General features: G+C 36.0%; 3 protein-coding genes across 5 annotated transcripts; all 3 read right to left on the reverse strand.

The window, feature by feature from the left end:
• Nucleotides 1–1,158: 1,158 nt before the first annotated feature.
• Nucleotides 1,159–5,868, reverse strand: LOC140808067 (uncharacterized). Of its 3 annotated transcripts, XR_012112801.1 has the most exons (14): nucleotides 5,649–5,867; nucleotides 5,431–5,496; nucleotides 5,070–5,135; nucleotides 4,899–4,974; nucleotides 4,376–4,453; nucleotides 3,826–3,923; nucleotides 3,444–3,517; nucleotides 2,982–3,066; nucleotides 2,723–2,880; nucleotides 2,570–2,612; nucleotides 2,276–2,341; nucleotides 1,987–2,064; nucleotides 1,588–1,806; nucleotides 1,159–1,483 (listed from the first exon to the last, which is right to left on the reverse strand). XR_012112801.1 is itself a non-coding variant. In XM_073165080.1 (13 exons), exons 1-13 carry the CDS (start codon nucleotides 5,745–5,747, stop codon nucleotides 1,738–1,740), a joined length of 1,050 nt encoding a protein of 349 aa, XP_073021181.1. In that variant the 5' UTR covers nucleotides 5,748–5,868; the 3' UTR covers nucleotides 1,497–1,737. The 3 variants fall into 3 exon arrangements, 2 of the variants coding, with proteins under 2 accessions (XP_073021181.1, XP_073021180.1); XM_073165080.1 differs by lacking the exon at nucleotides 1,159–1,483 and having other exon boundaries at nucleotides 1,497–1,806; nucleotides 3,826–3,917; nucleotides 5,649–5,868; XM_073165079.1 differs by lacking the exon at nucleotides 1,159–1,483 and having other exon boundaries at nucleotides 1,497–1,806.
• A 2,526-nt stretch (nucleotides 5,869–8,394) lies between these two features.
• Nucleotides 8,395–10,106, reverse strand: LOC140807482 (U-box domain-containing protein 28-like). The gene has a single exon (XM_073164337.1). The coding sequence runs from the start codon at nucleotides 10,069–10,071 to the stop codon at nucleotides 8,857–8,859; it is 1,215 nt and encodes a 404-aa protein (XP_073020438.1). The 5' UTR covers nucleotides 10,072–10,106; the 3' UTR covers nucleotides 8,395–8,856.
• Nucleotides 10,107–16,808: 6,702 nt separating this feature from the next.
• Nucleotides 16,809–22,843, reverse strand: LOC140807698 (PH, RCC1 and FYVE domains-containing protein 1-like). Its single transcript, XM_073164657.1, is given in 11 exon segments — nucleotides 16,809–17,150; nucleotides 17,269–17,603; nucleotides 17,709–17,798; nucleotides 17,800–17,856; nucleotides 17,947–18,585; nucleotides 18,587–19,981; nucleotides 20,088–20,207; nucleotides 20,303–20,389; nucleotides 20,481–20,570; nucleotides 20,910–20,996; nucleotides 22,118–22,843. Coding segments are annotated over 11 exon segments (3,072 nt in total). The 5' UTR covers nucleotides 22,166–22,843; the 3' UTR covers nucleotides 16,809–17,026.
• Nucleotides 22,844–24,168: the final 1,325 nt, after the last annotated feature.

The raw sequence follows: 24,168 nt of genomic DNA on the forward strand, positions 1-24,168 counted from the left end.
ACTTTGAATAATAGCGAATAGTCAATGAAATCATATTTAATTCATAATAAAATGTCTATCTAATCTATTCGTAGGCTGTTGTTACCTCAATTGCATACTCACAAAACACATACGATAGTCTATAAATTACGTTATTCAGGTACACTATATTCATCAAATGAAATATATTTTTAATATATATAGATCAAATCAATGTTTGGGAAAAAAAATATTTTAAAAGAGAAATACAGCTGCCAAGTGCCAACAGAAACAAAATTTGAATTTGGCCCACCAATATCCAAGAAAAGATGGTCAGGGACTGATGAAGAAAGAAGGCAATAGCTGTCGATCCTGCTTTATTTAGTTTGGTAATTAATCATTGATAGGGCTAATAGAGATAGATAGATGTACCATTCTAGTAATCAAATAATACTTTATTAGTGTGTCTCTACATGTGTATATACATACTATTAAGGCAAAAAAATTGTGTAAGACGTCTTACGATTTGTTATACATATATTTTATTTGGGTCATCCATGAAAAATTATTACTTTTTATGCTAAGAGTATTACTTTTTATTGCGAATATCGATAGGGTTGACTCGTCTCACAGATAAAGATTCGTGAAATCGGCTCACGAAAAACCTACTCTACTATTAGTTGACAAAATCACCCACATCACATATATATTTAAAATAAATTACTCTAAATTCATTGAAAATAGTTAAAATCGCGTTTAAAAACAGAACAAAAGTATATGTTATTTTATGTTTAAAAAAATAGTAAACTTTATCCTTACACAGCAAATCATTAGTATATGTTTCAAAAAATAGGATGTAAATTGTAATCACAATTCTAGAAAGAAGGGAAAAAAAAGGAATGTAATCACATTTCCCAAGGTGAAAGAAAATTTACCCAGTTACCGTTTTGTTTTTCGAAAACAATTTTAATTTTCAAGATAAATAAATAAACAACAATTATCATTTATTTAATTCCTTATTTCTAACAAATTTTATTTTCAATTTTCGGAAATTCACGTGCTATATTGAATTTCTTTTTTCCAAATTACAGCCACGGCTTGTTACACGAACATTGAAGTGGTCGGATCGTGATTCAGTCTCCGAGCCGAGTGTCAAACTCGAAAAACGACGCGAAAGAGGAAGGCCCGAGAACTACAGAGAGAGCCGTCGGTTACATACATTTGCTGCCATTGTTATTTGAGAGATCTGTACAGAGGGCAGAGCTTATAAATTGCGAGGGCTCATACCAAATGTTGGCATCAATCAAGAACTGAGATTTGGTCCTTTTTAACTAACGTCCAAAATTAAACTTTAAAGCATAAGTCACTCTCATTTAAAAGTGGGCCCCCCTTCTGATATCAAAATTTGGCCAACCATGACACACAATCTCTTCCTTCGCTTGATTTGTTCTATTGGCTTTGAAATGTTCAAAGATCAATCCCCATTAGATTCACCGTACTGGAACACATTCGGTAGAAAAAAATTCTTAAAAAAAAAACAAATTTAACGAAGTTTATAATTGATTAAGAACTTCAATACAAGCCAACCAACAGCCAAACATAAGAAAGCATTACAGATTAAGGGGCTACCATTAGTATCGAGAATGGTGATCCTTTGGGACTGTTGCGGGTACTTTTGCTCTTGCATCAATGATTCTTTTGTAAAACTTGAGATGAAACATAGGGGAGGGTGGGTGGGTGGCTATTAGAGATGTTTTCGCCGGTGTTCAGGACATTATTCTAGGAGACATCAGCAACAAATATGCTACCCGAGTCGCACCATCCTGCTAAGACATCCCTATTGGAACACTGCAGTAGAAATGGACAAAAATCAGAAGTCAAGAAGATAAAAACAGCCAGTTTAAATTGTTCTACTCTGCTTACATGGCCGTATCCCACTGCACCACAAGTAGTAATTATAAGGAAGTTAGACATACGGTGACACGTTTTGGATAAAAAGGATCAGGTCAGGGTGATGAAAAAAAAGACCTTGCCGAATCCAAGCCAGTTAGAATCTCCTCTGAACGAAAATGATTTCTTGCTTTCTCTCCATAGTCCACAGAACACCTGCAAAGCAAATTGAAATCCAACCAGTTACGAAAAATCATTACAGGGTAATATTAGGAAAAACACTTTGACTTCACGAAACACATCTATCACACTATTTGCATTTAAGTTGACCAATAGTACACAGTGAAGGAGCAACCCCCAAATATGATGTCGAAATTTAAGGTTCATATATCAATTATCAATGGTGGATTATCGCAAAAGCACTAACCTCATAATCAACTCCTTGCACGTATATATAACCAGGATCAACTGATGAAAAAGCAAGTCCGGTAATCTGCAGAATATGGGAGGACAAGCAAATGTAAGTCAATCAAAATTTAGCCCAAAAAAATTCAAATAGAACATTCAACATACTTGTATAAAATAATAAGTTTTTATGCCCAAGTTCACTGTTACAAGATACAATTTGAGTAGCAAAGTGCCATGGTTACAGAGACTCCATATACGTAAAGACCATGTTGACTTGCATTACAAAAAAAACAATGCATGAGGGACAGCTAACCTCATATTTCGAGCAGTTCAGCCACCTGGCCACAGCTGACCATCTGCACTCAGTTTAGGACAAAATTTCTGACTGTTAATCCAAGCACTGGCACATTATAATACTCATTTCATGGGACAATTCTTAGTTCAGGTATTTGACAATTCCACAAACCTGCGAGGATCATAGACAGTCACAGTACGATCCGCTCCACCAGTAGCAATATAACCAGATGAAGATGTACAGACTGCATATAACATATCCCCAACGGATCCCACTATTCTCTGCACACAGCCCCCATTTTCTTTTGTTCGCAAGTCCCATATACTAATCTGTGGCAGGTAATGGGACGAGACAATGTATTAACACCATGCATGGAACAGTTCGTTTGAGATTTACTCAATAAGTTTGACACAGTAAAGAACCCATGAACCTGGGAACCTTCTGCAACGCCGAGCATAGAATTTGTACCCTCCATAAATTTGTTCATGAAAACGAGCGAAGATGGATACCATAATCTGAAGCAGAGATAAAATAAGAAAGAATAAACTTACAATATCCACCAGTCTTTAACAGAAATGTAAAGGAAAACAACTGATAGTTGCTGCTTTTCATGATAAGTATCACGTCCTATTTGATGATGGAATTTTCCGCATCTTCAACACAGCATGGCGAGAATAACATTCACGACACAAAACTGATTTAAAATCAGTTAGTTCTTGTAAATCCACATGACACTTAGATGGATTTTTTTCTTTATGAAAAAGCACATTATTGTCTTTTAGACTCTTTTAGTTGCTACCAGGCAAAAAAAAAACTAAAAATTTAAGAAACGGGAGAAGTTGAAGATTAAAAAAGGAATGCTAAAAGAGTACAAAGGCAATGAAAAACTCACGAACGTAAAGTGCGGAGATTAATATCTCGGTCGTAAACATCAATGCTCTTATTTAAGCTGACAGCTACAGCTGTCTGAAGCAAAAGCAGAAAAGCAGGTCAAAGAATTATCTAAAGAGGGTAGTAATTTATACATATAAGAGGAATTTAAAATAGAAAAACTCTTTAGAGCAATTAGTTTCTGATTGTCCATTGCTTCTGAATATTTAGTAAATTAAACCAAACAAGCGACTCAGAATCAAGTATTTGAAATCAAACAAGGTAAAAATATAATGAGCAAAGGTAGAATTCGGAAAAGGATACAACAGACAAAAACTGAATGGGATTAGAACAAGAAAATGCGTACATCTAATTATTTTAAGTCGGTCAAGGAAATAATGTACCATGGACAATTGATTTGGATTAAAGCAAAGTCCAGACCAGCTTCCTTCCCCGACACCAATGTCCCGAGGAGATACAGAATACGTAAGTACATCTACATCTGGAAAAAAAATTCATATCATTTAGTCCCACCCGTAATATAACCAGATGCAGTTCTGTGCCTCCAACAGTAATTATGCATGAAAGATGTTAGAGCCTATTCACAATGCTCTCAACTTAATGAATTTCAGTCAGTCTAAGCCAGGCATCAGATAAATTGGTTGGCCAGAAACCTATCATATTAGCTTCATCAGCACTTTGGATTCTTCTATCATTATTATAAAAAATGCTCGCAAAAGACTAGAAGTGAAACAGGGATTAGAAAAACTGACCAACACGACTTCATAATGGCACAAAAGTAATCACCACCATCTCAATAACCAACACACAAAATTACATGGCCCAAGATTCAGCATCGCGGGTTATTAAAATCGTAGAAATACACACACAACAACTCAACAAGATGAAAAGTAATAAAGAGTTAAAGAACACTAGTGTGAAGGAGACAATCACCTGTATTGCCAGATTCAATTTTAGAAACAATAAGGTGGCCATAGGAGTCCACACTTCCCATCAATGAGCAACCCACATCTGCATGAGTGGCAACAATACAATAGTAAAAAAATACAAACACAAATGCGGTATAAGCCTAAATTCAATAAGACTTAATAATTTCAACCTTAGACTCTTTCAAACAAGCAAGGCAACCCAAAAACAGACACATGCTATTTGTTCAACTGAATTAATAGGAGAAAGATACTGTAATTAACTCCAACTTTTTCACGTGAATATTTTCTCAGATGTTATACTAGATTAAAAATGAATACCTGACAAAAAAGAGGGGGCAACAAATGTAAACCAAACATATTTCTTAAGGTCAAATCCTAGTCAAATGTTTGCCACAATAGGTAAAGGAACAAAAAGATAAAAGAGAGTAAGACTGTGAGATAATCTACAACAATAATTTCTATAATGATAAAATGTACAAACTTGAAAAAGTAAAATTATGAAGTTACTACAGGGAATAGACACTCAACTTCTGTTTCTGCACACACTATACTTTGAATTTCAGACCGGTGAGGGCAGCGGTTGACAACTGCTGCATCTAAAACCTTCACTAACACCTCATTTGATCAGCTGATGAAGATTTATAGTCTTTAAAGATAAAGCTACCAAGGGCAATGCATCGAGCATGGAATAAGAGTACCTGAGTTTGTTCAGGGATTAAAAGGCTTTCCTTTCCTCGACCCACAAATGAATCCTCCAATGAAATCTGACAAGAAATGAGAAAATATCAGCTACTATATATCCCTTTTCAGCTAAATATATGCAACTCTTTATAGACTCTGGTTCCATAATCCGAACCTGACCTCCCTTCTAACAAATATTGAAAGTCGATATGTAGAGGAGTTACAGAAACAAGTTAATGCGTACAAATAATCCTTTCAGAAACTCGAATCCCCGGTTACTTACAGGAGGCGGGAATCAAATTTATTATTCTTGCACTTAAATTCAAGGAAAACAAGACAAACATGATCCTGGATCAACTCCAACTTTAAGGTGCATACCCGGAGTTTGTATATTCGTGAGCCTTGGGCAATGTAAACCCAGCAAGAAGTCGCGTCCTCGTTGACCTGAATCCACACAATTACCACCCACATGAATATTGAAATAAAGCACATACACCACCAAGGCACAATAAAGCAAGATATTTTCTTTTGGATTTATTTGTGTAGTGCGCATGTGTATTCGTAGCAGAGGATGTGGGAGAGGGAGAAGGAGAGACACTGAGAGTGAGGCGGGTGGATTGGAGGTGAGCCGGAGAAGGGTGGCGGAAGAGAGATTCTGGGACTACTGCCTTCTTCAACCTTTTAGCCTCCAACATTCTTCGCTGTCCAGTGGCCGTGCGGCTGGCTGCGGCGGCAAAGCTTAATAACTGAGAACAGGAGGGGATTGGCTGTGTTCAAGGCTGGGGTGGCACGGGTTATGGCGGAACCCGAAATAATCGGATTATTCGGGTTTGGGTTTTACCCATTGTTTTTAAAAATATATATATATATAATTATTACATTAAATTTTTTATTTTTAATTAATTAAATATACCTCAACTAAAAAATACAAAAACAGTAGAATATTAACACTCAACTAAAATATAAATAAAATGACAAAATTTATTTTAATTAAATTAATAATATTATCTATAGATTAATTTTTTTTCCCTATACATGGTATCTGAGTTAACCAATTAAGTAGGATTTTACTATTGGATATCATACTCGAGAGGTAGAGCTCGAACCCAAAAAACACCGAAACTACCCGAATTTTTCTTCCGGGTCGGATTCTCAGGAGCCAAATTATTTTTCTAAAGAAGGGTTATCAGCCTAGTAAGAATCTTATGTTTTTTTTAGACAAAAACTGGTACGTCACGGGTTGTATTTGTGAGAAACATCTCTTATTTGAATCATCCATGAAAAAGTATTATAAAAAGTATTATTTTTTATGCTAAGAGTATTAATTTTTATTGTGAATATGAGTAGGGTTGACCCGTCTCACATATTAGGATCCGTGAGACGGTCTCACATGAGACTCACTCTTTTTTTTATATAAGACCTCTGCCGTTAAATAAATTGAGATATATGTTTGTGATTTACATGTTAAACGAAATATGCTCGTTGAAATAGGACTCGAGTTCTACAAATTATAGAATTACTTTGTTATACATATAATTGATTTATCGTATCGAATTTATATATTATTAATCGTCTCTTCTCACGAACAAAACAATACTTAAAAAACAATTAAAAACTGCATAGAATGGAGGCAAAAACTTGCGTGAGACGGTCTCACGGGTATTATTTGTGAGACTGATCTTTTATTTGGGTCACACATGAAAAAGTATCACTTTTTATGCTAAGAGTATTACTTTTTATTGTGAATATGAGTATGGTTGACCCGTCTCACAGATTATGATCCGTGAGACGGTCTCACATGAGACTTACTCATGAATGGATTGACAAAACTTGGTGTAAATGATAATATATTGATTTATTATAAATTTTTGTTTTGCTTACATTCCAAAAAATATTAATGTGTTGTATTAATCTCCCATATTCAACAATATCTTGCAAAGAAATGCCCCACATGTTAATTTCATGATCAACGATACTCAATAGGGGTGATCAAATTTTTTTATTAACCGCCCGAACCGAATTGCATTGCACCGTTTTTCATAATATTTTATAAAAACCGTGATTAAAAATATTAATCATAAACCGCACCGCATACGTGGTTCGGTTATTTTTTTTGTCAAGAACCGCACCAAACCGCACCGCCTAAACCGCTTGTCATAATATTGAACCTAGAATTATAATAATTTGTAAAAAAAACATATTCAAATAAAGAAGTCATCATTCATTATATCTCAACTCTCTTCAAAATTATTATTTTTACAAGTAAAACTTATCTTTTTCTTAATTATTCTTCATATTAGTCTTTTATTAAAGTATTTATTTCTTTTGCTACAATAATTTGTTTGAAGTTTGAAATTAAAAAGAAAAAAGGAAAAATAGTGTAAATGACATTTTTGTTGTGAATGTGTTGTGTTGTTCAATTATTAACTTAGTTTTGAATCTTGATTATTGTTTATGTATTTTGATCTTTATATGCTTTAAACTATATTTTATATTTGAAGACAATATATTGTTGTTGTTTTCAAATAAATTAGAATATATAATTTAATATTTTTTTTTTGAAAAAATCGTAAACCGACCACAGCCGCTTGAAACCGTTCAAAACCGCAAGGCTAATTTTTCATGTAAAAACGCGATTAATTTTTCAAAATTCTAACCGACCACATATGGTAATTCGGTTTAATTTTTAAAAAAAGCCGCACAGTGATCACCCCTAATACTCAATATACAAAGAGATATTATCTAACAGATTGAATATATCCGGAATGAGCTACTTTTGTGAAGGTTTTTCCTTGCCCAGAATATCTCAAAAGGAGCTTGTTTAAGGAAAGACAAGAGCTGTAAGAAAAGATGTTGAACGAGCATTCGAGGTGCTCCAAGCTCAATGAGTAATTGTTAGAGGTCCAGCTCGTTATTGGTACAGAAAAAAGTTGCAACATTTTATGTTAGCATACATTATTTTGCACAACATGATTGTTGAAGACGAGGGGGGTCACGTGAGAAATTGGTATATCGATGAAGATGACGAACCCGCACAACCAGTCCAGGACTCAAACCGAGGATTTCATGATTATCTCCAGAAAAATTCCGAACTACGTGACAGTCATATTCATCACCAACTTCGGACCGACTTAATTGAACATATTTGGACACAATATAATAACAATCCTTGAATTAGTATTTTACGGTTTCTCTTTTACTTTTAATTTCTATGTTGTTTTTTAATTTTATGCAAGTGTGTTTTTTTACATGTTGCACTCCTTCATTGAAAATTTATAAGAATATTTTGATTTTAAATAGATGACACTCATAATATAAGATAAAATTATTTTATGTAATAAATATATTTAAAAATATCATTATTATTTATTTTAAGTAATAGTCATTTACATTGTGTAAATAAATTGAAATTATATTTATTTAATATAAAATAATAATAATAATAATAATGATGATGATGATGATAAATAAGTGAACAACAGGACGAACAAATAATGAGTGTTAATGTTAGAATGAATATGAGAGAATGTAGATATTAATATAATGTGTATGTGACATGTGGAACTCGGAATTTTTGATAAGTTTGTGGGTGTTATAACACCCATCAATGCGGGTGTCCTAATAGGCTTAATTTCTGAAACTACGCCAGCCGAGACTAATTTAAAATATGATATCCCATTTACCATGCTTCCACCGATTACGATTAGAGGTTGGGCGATCCTCACAAATTTGAAGGTGCCTAACAGGCTAACTCTTGGAAAAAAATAATATATATATATATATATATATATATAGTTAGTCAACTTAATAAGGCGTGATGTGAGTTGTCCTCGTCTCGTAAGGACCCAGATTCGACTTCACGTTCTTTGCTCTCAGCACTTTGACCAATTCCCCGCACATCTGCTTTGTATTCTCCGAACAGTCACTCTGCATCACAAGTAGTACCTTGGTCAACCCGTTAACTTTCACCACCCTCCCTTGGGCCAACGTGTCCCGTCCCAAGCAGCACACGCTCCACAGTACCCGGATACCGTTCTCCGTCGCCTCGCCGGAACACTTCATCAATTTCTCCACAATCCCCACCACACATTTCTCGTCTGCAGCAATCACCACCCTCCCCTCCGTGCAAGTGGCAATCATCGCTAGCATCCCCAGAGCCTTGTCGTTAACTGCACGAGCCGCGCTTGAAGAGAGGATTTCCCCGATTCTTGCCACTAAACCGAACCGGATCAGCTCCATCTTCACCTGCCTGGAGTTTGACATTGCCGATAGAGCTGAGAAACTGGCTTCTGCGGCTGATGTAACGGTTAGCAAATTGCACAGTTCGCGCATTAAATCTGGCTTTCCAGCAATTGTGAGCTGAGATTTTGGATTTAATGCCATAATCTCCAAAACTTCAGCACATTTAACCTTTGATCGCGAGCTGCCCTTTCGCAACACGAAAGCGAATGATGACAAGCAATCAGTAGTACTCTTCAATATCAACTCATTCAATCTCTCCCCAACCACATTTTCCCGCGCCATCAAATAAAAAATTTCGACGATCAATTCAGAAACTCGAATTTCATCGGCCTTCCCGAAGACCTCAACAAGCCTCGAAATCGCATCACAGGATTGGGCGACGAACTTCAAATTATCCTCCGAGGCTTTTATGAAACCGATGATCTTATCCAGTGAAACAGGATTTAATTCACCTTCGATGAGTTCAGCCACCTGCTGTTTCGAGATTGCGGACGTCGGTGATGACGGTGGCGCCTCAAGAACCTGAGCCTGGGAGATCCAGAGATTTATGAGGCGGCGGAGCGTGAGATTCGGCGTGGTGTGGGTGGAGGGGAGGGTTTGCATGGTAGCTGGGCACGTGTTGTGGCCGAGAGCTAGCCACGTCTCAATGGAGGTGCGATCATATGTAACACCGGTGCAAAGGCTCACCGGGGACTTCATCACGTCCATGGAGATCGGGCAACGGAACAAACTAGGTACGGCAATTTTCAATTCCTGGCTTCTCTTTTCTCTTGCCATTGTTGTTCTTGTTAATTGATTACAGGGTGCATGTTTTTATATTATGGAGCAAAAAATACGACGTCGTCTCATAAAATGACATAAAATTGATGATTATTTTATTGTGAATTATTTGAATGTTAGGTAATAAAACATGAGACAAAGGTTACCGTGCATGGGGTGAGGTGTTGGGGCCCCATGCGTTGAAAATTTAAGAGTCAAACTTGATTTGCTCTACGAAAATTGATCGCAATTATTATTTAATTAATTATCATGTGTGCTGTTGGATTATTTCATTCATTTGAAACTTTATGATAAAATTTACATATAATATCGAATGATAAGATATTGATTAATATTTTTGTTTTGTAACTCAAATTTTATATAAAAAAAATTAGTATCATAAATCATTATTTTATTAAAATATATTGATTTATTAAGAATTAGTTGACGAGATGACGAGACAAGCCCTTTTATTACTAAAGTGATATTATTTTGAACATGAATATACTGATAATTAATGTAAGTACTTGGCGGTGCCAAACAAACCAGTCTTATTTAGGAGTTGAGAGACACAGTGATCTAATTTGTAAATATTCCTAACGACATTCATAGCTGTACTTTGGTTTTTAAACCCAATTTTCTAACACTTAATTTGGATTCATACACGTGTTTTTTGAAGTGGAAGAGAGCTTGGTTTTCGAAAAAGGTTCGTTCTGTTTCCAAAAGAAAAAAGAAAATTAGTGCACGTCTTATTCTTAAAACGGCTGCTAAATTCAAAAATTGATAATCACCATATGAATAATAACTATAACGTTGCTATTCCACGTATACTTTCAAGAGTATCGGAGGGTGTATTTGCTAATATTCTTGAATATATAGTAGAGGCTCTATTTTTATTTTTCCTTCTTTAATTTTACATTAATTAATATTAGGTTTAGGCAAAAACTTGTGTGAAACGGTCTCACGAATCGTATTTTGTGAGGCAAGTCTCTTATTTGGTTCATCCATGGAAAAATAGTACTTTTTATGCTAAGAATATTACTTTTTATTGTGAATATCGATACGGTTGACTCGTCTCACAGATAAAGATTTGTGAGTCCGTCTCGCAAGAGACCTACTCCTAAGTTTATTATTGTTTATAGTAATATGGTAAGGCCCGAGATTATGAATTCCTGTTAATATGAGATTATGATTTTGAACTGATATGATTAGAGATGGACCATTCCGAGACCAGATTGAGCAAAAGCATATGAATTATAAAGTTTTGGGCATACTATTGGCGCCCGAAGCGGTAGTTCTTGACCGCACCGAGCGCCATGTTCAACAAGGAGATGTTTCGGGTAGAAGATGCGGCGCCCGAGCGGTTGTTTATGACCGCCCAAGCGCCAATGTGCCATAAGGAAATATTTGGCCAGAACATTCCGCGCCAGAGCGTACTTTTCTTACCGCCCGAGCGCCGACAGAGCATGTTTGAAATAGAGACACACGTTTCTCTATCATGCAAAGTAGGATATATATATATATATATATATATATATATATATATATATATATATATATATATATATATATATATATATATATATATATAATAGAGTATATATGTCCCTTCATTCAGATATACAGAAACAAAGAAAGGAAAAACGAGGAAAAGCTTCAGAAAATCCTTACGCCTTTATATTTCAATCTGTCCGTCTGATTTGTAATCCGACTTCAGTACAATGTTCCCAGCGACGAGAGCTTCAACTGGACGTAATTTTTACTACGTTTTGATATGTCTTGAAATTATGATATTGTCAGAATCGAATATGATTCATATATGATGTTCTTGACATGTTAGACATCATAGAATCGAAGTCAGATTGAGAAACAGATTGATTATGGAATCGTTATGATTTTTCCGAGTATATCGATTGATATTGAACAAATTTGAATTATGAATTGATTACAGATTGTATTGGATATCAGTTATGGATTGTAATTATTATCTGCTGATGTGGTATTGACCGAGATATCGAGATTGTTCCGTTATGCCGTTGGTTTTGAGTTAAATCCAGATTGATCAGATTCGGTATTGATTTGAGCAGTATATTGATATTTTACTTCTTGATGTTGTCATTGCCAGATTAAATATTGACAGACTTCGAATTCCAGACATAAACGTCGTCAGAACTGCAATAAAAGAAAGGTATAAGTCAATGTGGTACCGGGAGAACGACTCGAGTATGATATACTTGAGTTTCCCTAAAATCACATATTTATGGTTATTATATGCATTTATTTGAATTGATATGTTTGTTCTATTGATTTATAGAAAGCATGTGTTAGACGAATATTAGACGAGTGATCTTGTGACATAGGTGCAGATAGTGATGGAATCGTCACTGACACATTGCACATTGTCACAAGATAGTGAATTGACGAAAGTGCCAAAGTCTGTGACGGATAGGTCAAGACACCGGATGTTTGGTTATATCGAAGTGGATAGAATTGGAGTTTATTCTATTACCTATGTTCGATATGGAATACCAACGTCTGGAAACCGGGATCCCTAGATTAGGATTGAGTCTAGTCTGAGACGTGAAGTCACGAGTCTGATTGACAGTTTTATAATGATTATGTTTTCAGATTTGATACATATTACTGATATCTGTTTCATGCTTTATATTGATTATATGATTGCATGTTCGTTGATTTATACTAGGATGTATTTCTCACCGGAGTTATCCAGCTGTTGTCGTGTTTGATATTTGTTGTACAAGACTTATACTTTTATACTGATATGTACATTAGATTGAATTCCATTATGTTCCGCATTTAATACTGTATTTAAAAAAAAAAGTTTAGACCATGGTTATTATAATTGATTAAATTGTCCCAATGATGATTAAGAAGATGATTAGCGTCCCGGTCCCCACAAATATAAAATTTATAATTTCTCAAATCAAATAAAGAATTTTTAAGCGACTTAAAAGAGCTAGCACTCTCTGGCATAGATATCAATTGGAAAAATTAGGGGGCAGGATACATGACATTGTTGTACCTTATGATCTTAACCTAGATGGTAAAGTAAACACAACAAGAAACATATAAACCAAACGCGTTGTTTTTCTATTTTTGAGAAAGAATGATTTCATAAATACTAAGACAATGAAGCCGTTCTATATATGAGTTCAAAACGAGTCGAGCCAAATGGTGTGCAGCTTCATTAGCCGATCGCCTCATATGGTTCAAAGATATATATGATGTCTGGCTCATTAAGAAGTTGTGTAATCGAAAGGTTGATTGACTCTATTATCTGTCAGAAGGGAGTCCGAGATTATGCAAACAGTAGATAGGCCAAGACGAAGGTAAAACTTCAAACCGAACTGTATGGGTAATAAGTCGCCAGAGAATCTTCCACCAACCATGATTATGATGAGAAGATTGAAACTAAGGAGGTGCCATACCATTTTCCTCAATTGCATAGCTTGGCTTGACAATATAAGAATCCCGTCAAAACATCTACACGTGAACAAAATCTCAAAATCCGCACAATTGACCCTGACGTACGACAAATTCTAAGTGTTCGATCTAGAATCATGACTTTCGGATTTCATACAGCATACAAAAACGGCGTTTTGTCAGTTTGTGTCACTAAATCTAGAATTTCCTTAAAGGCGTAATTATCTTGAATTCCTTGATTTTTCTGAGGAAATGAAACGTATATACATAATATATATATCCAGCTTGCTGCAAACGAACGTGTTTACTTTTCGTGACTTTCGGTCGCGCTGAGCGGTGCAAATCTACCGCTCCGAGCGCGGTTTCCTGTCCAACAATTTCAAGTCGCACCCTTGGCGTCGGGCGGCATATCTACCGCCCGGGCGCCGAACCTTCTGCCGAACGATGAATTAACGAGACATTGGCGCTCGGGTGGTTGTTTGGACTACGCTCGAGCGCCGGAGGTGCTGCCCAAATCCTTGCTAATCATGCAACGACGCTCGTCTCGGATATGGTTTATTAAATCTTATAATTCAATCATGTCAATTAATCAACGTCTTTCTAATGAGAATCCTGGCATTTACACAATCGCTAGTCACCTTCTGATCATATGGAGTAGGAACTAATGCAGCATTGCGATTTTTTCGATCGTCAAGCACGTTTCCTTGTTTAAAGACTTTATTATGAAAAAAAGGTGCACTGTATGCCCCACAGTCGGCCATTTATTTCAATTGGGTCCATGTTACTCACCTAACCAGGCAACATCGCACCTCTTTTTCCTCAGATTTTTCCGCTTATTTCCATGTTACCCCTTTCTGTATGTTTCATTCCTTTAAACCATCTTCCACAAGACCCGCTCAAACCTCAAATTTAACATCTAACTCATTATTAACTTATCAATTAACAAGAGCGTCAAAATCAAGAAGACTGCCTTCCTCATCATGTCTTAACAAATATGTCATGTGAACATTGATAATATATTCAATATTGTATTTTCTTTATAAAAGATTAGGTGATCGAATGTAGGGTAACGATATATGAAAATAAATGGAGAGCTAGAATACCTGTATGGATCTGAATTCGTAAAATTCAAGTAGATATAGCGAGATTCGATTTAACTAACATCAATAACTTTAACCAAAGGTTAATTAATTGATGTAATGAAGATTTTTAGGATGATTTATATTATTAATCTATGTGGATTTTTTTTTTAAAACCAATCTGTTCTGAACGTGTAAGGGGTATAATTGAATGGGACATGCACATTAATTGAATTTCATCTTAGTTGGTTGAAGAAGAAAAAATGTAGTACAAATATTGTATTTAATGCCCCATTCTTTCCTCCTCTCCTTGTTGTCCTTTGTCTTGCCTCTCCCACATATGTTTCAGACACAAGCTTCCCAAATGTTTCACTTTTAAATTTTTGTATTCTTGCATGGTACCACAACCATATTTATTAGCACAACAAACTAAAACCCTTTCACCAACTAACCTATATAAACTATTTCAATTTGCACACACATCATTCAACATCCATCTCAAAAATAAACCCAAGAATCCTTCTCCCCATTAAACTCGATCTCGTGTTTCCTTCAGTTCTCCATGCCCATTTGAGATGGGGGAAAAATCTCAATTAATCCCCATTTTACTCCTTTATTCATTCATGTTTCTTGCTAATTATCACCATGCAAACGGGGCTAGACATACACAATCCTTCAAGATTAAGCCACATACTCATCATCATCATATGATTTCTCCAAACACTTTCTTGGGGTTCTTGCCTAAAGGAATCCCTATACCGCCTTCTGCTCCTTCCAAGAGGCACAATGGTATCGGATTGAAGGGCCGAGACGGTTCGCCTTGAAGTCATATATATACAGACACACACCGATACACATATACTTACACTGAAAATATTCTGTTGCTTGAATGTTATTCTTCCTCTTCAAATAGGAAATAGATGGAAGAGGATATATTTAGTGGCTGCTGCTGTAAATGCGAATGAGTGTTCTTTGATTAGCTAGGTGACTTTGTGGTTCGATTTCAGGGAAAAAATATAGAAAAATATACATTATGTCTTTATATATATTGCATTGACTTGTTGGCAAGGTGTTACTAGTCTAAAGACACCAAGGATTAAGGTATCTTTAATCTGTATAAATTCTCTGTTATCGATGCTTTAAATGAGAAGTGATTAACCATTTTATACAGAAACAGAAGTTTTATGCATATACTTTTACAGTTGTATAGTATCACATTTTGTTGGTTATTCGTCTAAACTCGCTTGGATAAAATCCTCGAAGTTGCATATATAGATTTGGACAATTCTCTCTTAGCTAGTTTTTGGAGTTGAGCTAGATCCAAGTCCAATCTTTAACACAATTCATTGCTTTGTGTTCCATTTTACTTAATTTCTGGTTGAGATTGCAGTATTCGAATAGTTTTATGCACTTATCCAAGGCAGTCTCGGAAATTTTGGAGCGTAGGGGCATCTAAACATGTAACGAAATCTTCAAAATAAGATACTTTGGGATAAATTAAATTTCTTGAAAGAGATTAAATAAGTGTTGATCATTATGTATTTTTTATTAAAAAATTTATGTTATATAATCACTTTTTTAGGGGTTGAGAATATTATTCATTAAATATATCGGGTTGGTTTGTTGGCGTATGTATGCGCTAATTTAATGCATGCTAGGACAAATTTGGTAATTGATTTTATTTTATTTTATTTTAATTCTAGTTTGAAATTTCGTCTTGTTGTAGGACTTGTGTTCTCCTTATCAACCAACGTTATATCCTAACATTGACCAAGAACAAAAAGGCAAGCATACCATGTCCACATATTAAAATACCAAAATTCTACTTTACTTTGAATTGGAAAAATGTTAAGCGCAATTTGTGCCTACAAATATTATTTTTTGATAATAATATACCGAGTGACATAGCTTCATATTTTTTTTTAAAGAAATTTAGCTTCATATCGAAACCATATTAATGGAAGATGATATTATGTTTTGATGATCTAATAACTAACATTTCACCACATCGTGGCGAGAACCTAAATTCTTTTAACGCTCCAGTTGCAGACAGAAAAATTCATCTGAAAAATCAACTGATAAGCTAGATTAAAGAGAAAAACAAGCATGCTCATTTGAGAAAGAGACGATTTAATAAAAGGAAGTTCTCTTCAAAATGAAGAATTCGACCGTGAAAAGATATATAAATATTCAGAACTTTTGAGATGGAAACAACAAAAGATAAAGCAAGCAAGCACAAAATTGACAAAACTATATGAAATATATCAGAGATTTTATGTTTTTTACAGAGATTAATAAAATAATAAGACAAGGGGACAAGTAAAGCGAAAAAAGGAAGTTGATTTCCGCTTGCTCGACAACTACACTTGACTAAAATATACAGAGATTTTAGTACCTCTACTATTTCCTAAACCTGGGGGCTGGGAAGAAGGTGAAAGAGCTCCATCATATCAAAGGGCCGTCTGGCAAAATACCGACACCTTGTCTGATCCACAAATGTTGTATGTCTCGTATATTTTTTCCCGGTTCTCCAACCACCAAGTTTCTGCTTGGTGTTCCCTGAATCTTCTTCGACTGCACGCAAAAAAAGGCCAGGAAACTTATTGTTTGTGGCTGACGGCAATCTAGAATACCACCTCATCACATATAAAAAAGAATTCCAACAAGAAAATATAAGGTGCTAAAATGCCACCTGAAGCGTACTCTCTTGAGGTCTCTAGTTCCATCTTGAAGTGGTACCAGTGTTATATATACACCAGGTTCGTATTGTTCAATGCACTCTGCTTCAATTTGGCCACAAGCATTGTTTTTAGATATCAAGTCACTGTCAGCAGCTTTGTCATGCTTGGATTCTTTAGCATCAACCCGTTGGAGGGTGTTGCTTGTACAAGAAGGGACACTTGAACCACCATTGGGAGGTCTGGTATCTGAGTTACCATTTGTCTCATTCGGCTCCAATCCATTTACCAACCTGAAGCTTTCAGTGTCACACACTGCAAGTGGCAACCTCTTGGACATATCTTTGAGCTAGAAGATGAGAAAATTATTGAGTCAGCTGCTGACGATTATAAAAGAAAGATACAAGCGTCGATTTTCATCGCGGATCGACATGTAAATGCCAATCAACCTAACCTGAGCTGTGAGGGACTTTATGACTTCTTTTGCAGCCTTGCATTTAGTTGATTCCTCGGCAGCTAACACCATTGCCTCCTGAACTATCTTAGGCTGAATTTCTTAGCTCCAATTCTTGCAGTTCATATCGATTTTTAAGGTTATCTACCTATAAATCATGTTCATGACAATGAATTGAAAAAACAAGGTCCTTTCCTCGAAATAAACAATGAGAGACAAATGAAACTTCACGATGTACCTGAACCCGCAATTTATTCACTTCTTGATTCAGAAGTTCGTTGATCTTCAAACTTTCAGCACTTGTTTCCGAAGAAGAAAGTACTGATACTGTAGGACCCGGTGTTGCACATCGTGGAGGACTACACTTTATCGACAAGGGTGACAAGGCCCTTGAATTCACAATTGATGGTGCAAGAAGAGGCTTTGGACATGTTTGAAGTCCATCGATAGTTGTACAGACCACATCAGCTTTTTTCCCTTGTTTTGCTACTTTTTCATTGAACAGTTCGATCAAATCAAGGTTAGATGGTTTCTCCAACCTAAAATCATCTTTGTACAACTTGTTCTTGTTTTCGGCATAAAGAGGTGGAACACCAGTGTTTCTTCGGCATTTTACCCCAGCTTCAGCTACCTTACTTAGTTTAGCAAAACAAGAATCACATACACGATACTGTTTGCTGGGATTAGGTGCCAACGAAACCCTTACGGCTTTTTTTGAGCTACATGCATGACAGTGTACTAGTCCACAATTATAGCAATTGTGCCTCTTTCGGGTGAAGCCAAACGTCAGTCTACAAGCAGAGCACTGGGACTGCTCGACTCCCGAAACCCATTTGTGTAGGCATATAGCGGCACTGTAATTTGTACCACATGCAACTGGATTTAACATGACGATCCTTTAGAGCTTCGAGAACTGTTGGCACCTTTCTGTCGTCTATATCACCATGGCCCAACCTCCCGTTAGCTCCTTTACCCCACGTGTAGACCTCATTTTTTGATGTCAACACAGCAACGTGATATGCCCCACAAGCGAGTTGTTCAACAGATTCACCAGTAATGTTATCTTCTACCAAGCAAGGAGAAGTACCGTCAGATTGTGGATTTCCTAGCTGGCCATAGACTGTACTTCCCATCGTGAAAACACGACCTGATGTAGTCAGACCTATTGTCAAACTATGCCCGCAGGAAACTTGGTGAAAATCATAGTCGATAAGTGTAGGAACACGAGTTGGTTTTAGTCGAGGTTCCTTGTCACCGTGTCCAAGTCTATTTTTATCACCATCACCCCAAGTGAACAATTTTCCGGATGAAACAGTAGCACAAAACTGTGTTACCGTAACTTCAACCACGGCAGCAGTGTGCCACACTCCACAGGCAACTGCCATGGTCCTCAACCCTGAAAGAGACTTGATCTCCCTAGGATACATAACCTTTTCCCGATTACCGTGGCCTAACGCTCCAAATGTTCCATCTCCAAAGGTAAACATCTGTCCAGTAGTCGTTATCAAGGCAGTATGCCACGGACCACAAGAAACTGTCGCAACTTGACGCCCATCTAAAGGACCGGAAATTCTCTTTGGTACCCAGTGACATAGATCTGTGCCGTGACCCAATATTCCGGCATTATGCGTACCGTCACCCCACGTGTAAAGCTCCCCAGCCATTGTTATTGCACAAGAATGAAACTCTCCGCATGCCACGAAATCAACATTGCAAAAGGATAAAGATTCCACCAGACGAGGTTGAGTAAGATCTTTCCCGACTCCGTGGCCAAGACGCCCCCCAGATTCTTCACCCCAGCTGAAGACTTCGCCTTGCCTAGTGACGAGGGTGGCATGCCTGACCCCGCAGGCTACTTGATGAACGTCCAGAACAACATTACATTCCAACGGCCTGGGAAGAAGAACATCAGCTCTTGTGATAATGGAATGAGCATTCTCTTGGGGCCTGGCCTTAACGAGATTATCACAAATAACCTCACCCCATATATAAACATCCCCCAAAGCATCAGAATCATCGGGTGCAGAACCGTGACTAGAATTACTTGGGCCACTAGATACGCTAACCCGAAAAGCATCCGAACCATATCCCTTTACTAGCATATTTGTCTGATCCAGAGCTACATGTGACCTTTCTGAATGGACCAAAGTATCCTCTGGGTAATAGCTCTTCATAGAAGATGTCATATTTGAGCTAATGGAAACCTCGGGCAAGCTACGAATAGGACTCAAAGAATAGTTGTTCAAACTATTTGACGTCAAATCTCTGTTATCCTGGATCCATATTAAAAGTAGGACATATTTTAAATGATGTGTTGTTATATTTTATTTTAATGTTAAAAACAAAAACAAAGAAAAAAAGAATTCAGGTCATCTTTACGTCAAAATATAAGCCTCCATCACTCCATCCATCAATTTTTGAACGTCCGGCTTGGCTAGATGATAGCAATGTCTTAAGACCTGCTATCCAGGTCGCTGCCTCAACTTTGTCCTTGCAAATCTAGTAACATAACAATTATACAATTGGTAGGCCGAACAGTCAACAAACGTAACATGTAAATAGAAAATGTTCAAGAGAACTTGCTTGTCACCTACCAGATCGAGGGATCTCTTCCCGTTGTTATATAAGAGGGAAAACGACAAGTATTCCTTTTCGGGGCATAGCTGCCTTCGAAAAACGGCCTGGTGAAAAGTTCATTTTAATCATTAGTATGAATGATAGCATTTAAGATAAATCAAAATAATAATATGAAATAAGGTCTCCAAATCTCACAGTTCTTTGTCCAGGGATAATTCTCAAAACTGAAGCTAGCTTCAAACTTCTTTCACCGCTACTAGAGATCCAAATCAAAGATGTTTCATCCTGCAACATGAAGTACAAACAGACATTACTGTGCCATTGAATAAATACATGAAGACAAGTTAAATATCGGTGCTGGCTTATAACAGAGTGCAGCCCGCCATTTTAGTACCAAGAATGATTGAAATTAGAATACATCTATTATTCAATAAAGTTTTGGGTATTGAAAATCATTTAATTTGCATCACAAATGAATTGCAATGACAAGCAAACCAAAAAATCACCATAATAGACATACTCTCGAGGAAAAGTAGAAAAAGCGTTATTATATTATATTAGAAATGATAGTAATAGTGTATCATATTAGTGAGTCACATTGTGCATAAACTGTATTAGACATACATTAGAGAGTCTAAATGGATAAACTTTAGGCTTTCCTTTACGACCATATTTAAGCAATCGAGCACCCTTCTTTAGAGCAATCAATGCCTGCATAAATTAAAGGGGACCAATCAAAATCTGATATATGAATAATGACGGGGAAGAATAGGGAACACCAAATAATACACCCTTATTATTGGAAGGAACTGATGTGAATTGTGAGAATTGTAAGAAAAAGAATGGACTGAAGCTCTATATATTTTCTTGTAATAGTTTACACTATATAGACACAAGTATAAGCTTTAGCACAAAAAGGAAAATCCAAAACTAATTGCATCTGTCAACCTCTAATTGCATCAGTCAATGTGTACAGTGATCCTTGATTTGAGTATATTTATTTTTTTCTTGATATGCTCCTTTATTAGTGATAATCATGCCTTGACCATCGTAATTATTCTTATCATGTTCCTTACCCAAGCACAGAAACCATATGTAAACTAAATTTCAATATTGCCATGTGTTCCTCCAACTACAATCATGTTAACAAACATAAGTTTGTTGTGGAAACAAAGCGATTACATAGTTCTTCAACAGAAGTCAAATGGCGAAAGACCGTATTTAATTAAATGATTTCTTCAATTGAAATGCTCGGGAGATTCAAAGTCGGTGTAAACTATCATATAAGCGTTAAACTATAACATCTTTATCAGATGGGATGCCTGGGGTGACTGAACTAGCTAAGACCTACTGATTAATATGGCCATTTATTTTCAGCGGGAGAGGCACTCTTGCACTTGAACGCACATATGTCAAATTCATCCAATTTTACTAGTTTAAACATCAAAGATTCATAGCGCACCTTGACTAAACAAATCTAACAAATGAAAGAATCCTAAAAATAACGAATAAGCAAATGAACAGCCAAAAGAACATCAAGTTACCATCCAATTCAAGCATTCAACGATACAAGTCCAGTTTCAGCATTACATGCATTTTTTAAAAAAAATTTAAATACATGAAAACCTCATATAAAATGCGAGGTCCGCAACTTTAGGGAATTCAATGTGTAAAAAACCCATTTAAAAAAAAATCTATAGATGTATTGTATAAGGCTGTTAGAAACAAAAGGGGAGGGATTTTGTTTTCAGGAAAACAATCACTAACCTGAAAATAATATTCTAAGTTTAAAGATTACGCGTTTACAGAAAGAAGCAGAGATATATATATACCTGCAGAATTTCACGGTCGGCATTAGCAAAGCTAACAAGATCTGCCATTCCATGTCAAAAGCTCACACTTACACCAACACTGCCACCATCCGTCCCCTCCGCTCATTATCACCACCGCACTCCGTCACCACTCACGCAAACACCGAACACCCTCCATTCCCCATTCAAACTACCATAACATCCGCAAATCATCCAACCACAAAATCCGTGCCTTTCATCTCCCTTTGATCTGTTAATTCTTGTCGCCAAACAACCAAAAAAAAAAAAGAGTTTTCACTATCCCAAGTACAGAAGCCCAAAAGTCAAAACAGAGTTCTCCCTCCCGTAAAACACAGAATTTAACAGAATCCCACGTCGGGAAAAGGTCTCAATCGGGTGTATCGAAGCGGTTGCAGCCCGGTTCAAACCAACTCCTGCCACCGCCAAAATAGCTGTTGGATGAAAAACCAAAAGCAGAAAATGGAAGACACTGGCGAAGGTGGCGTGCAAGTATGAATGATGACAGAGTACGGAGTCAGGTGAGGAGAAAGAAAATGGCAGCAGCAGATATTCAGTCAGAAATCTTGCCGGAGAGTACACAAAGATATTCAGTTCTGTTGCCATGTATGGAGTTGTGCGTGCTTCCGTGTACGGGTATACACACACATCTATATATTGAATATCGGCACATGTCTGGATTAATTTTTATCAGTAACTAATCAAATATCTACATAACACAATACATACACGCAAAATACGAATAATTTTGTTAGATAAATTTTTTATTTAATTTATATAATATCAAAGATATTATTTTTTATTTCTTAAATATGATCAGAAAAATTTATCTTATAGATTATATCAATCACAAAAAACCTCCTGCACTTTGTTATTCATATTTAATTTATTTCATTTAATTATACAAAACATTATGTTTATGTAAAAAAATGTATATAATATATATAAATTTACATCAACAAACATTTTTGTAAAACGGTCAATTTCAAGAAACGAATCTCCAACTCGACGATATAATGCATAAAAAAATATTTTAGGGAAATATTTCTAATCATGTATATGAAAACAACAACATGTGCACGCTTATGATCGAAAACAAAAATATCTTTCTTTCAAAAAAGCAAAAAACAAAAATATCTTATGGCCAGTTCGATTTTGATGAACGAATTAGAATTAAAATATGAAACAGTACCAGACATTTTATATTTTGTGTAGAGTTCCTTGGAGACACAGCTGTGTCTCGTTACATGCCAAAGACATAATTACCCTACAAGGTTTCCTGCAAATTCTCGATTTTGCGGAATAAATTTAATATTATTTAAAGTCGGTTTTATGTTTTTTACGCTTTCCCAATATGAATGCTAAAATCAAGGACGGATCCAGGAATAAGAGTTGGGATAGGCTTGAACTCAATATGATAAATTATATATTATTAAAAAAAAGTACATTATATCGTTCAACGAAGTTGTGCCTTACGGGATTTTAAAACATAAAATTCATCAATAATAGAATTTACATCAATATGTTTAGCTAAATCTCGTTCAACATAGAGTGTCAAACAATTGGCAAGAAAGTCATCCACCATTTTATTGCGAAGTGCCGTCTTCACATGCTTCATTGCTGAAAAAGCCCGTTCAATAGTGGCAGTAGACACAGATAATGTCAAAACAAGATGAATCAATCTAGTCAACATAACATAAACACTTGACCGTCCACTCTCGGTCAATTGCTGACACAACTCAACAAGTGTAGAAACCTTTAAATTCTGCATCACATCGAGTTTATAAATGTATCAATGCATACTTCAAAACAATAATTTCTTGATCTGTGAAATCTCCAGGATAAAACTTCTTCGCAAGCTTGCAAATATCATCACTGTTAAATGAGTCAAATGAATTTTTAGGATCTAAAACTATACTAAGATAAAGAAGTTTCACCGATGACTCATTGAACCGAGTATTTAACTCCATCAAAATGAAATTTATTGCTGCTTTAAAAACATCAAAGTGGTAATGATGTTCTATTGAATAAACCGTCGCTAATTAAAACCGCCG

The sequence above is a fragment of the Primulina eburnea genome, chromosome 12, assembly GCF_022965805.1.
Source record: "Primulina eburnea isolate SZY01 chromosome 12, ASM2296580v1, whole genome shotgun sequence".
Classification (NCBI taxonomy): Eukaryota; Viridiplantae; Streptophyta; class Magnoliopsida; order Lamiales; family Gesneriaceae; genus Primulina; species Primulina eburnea.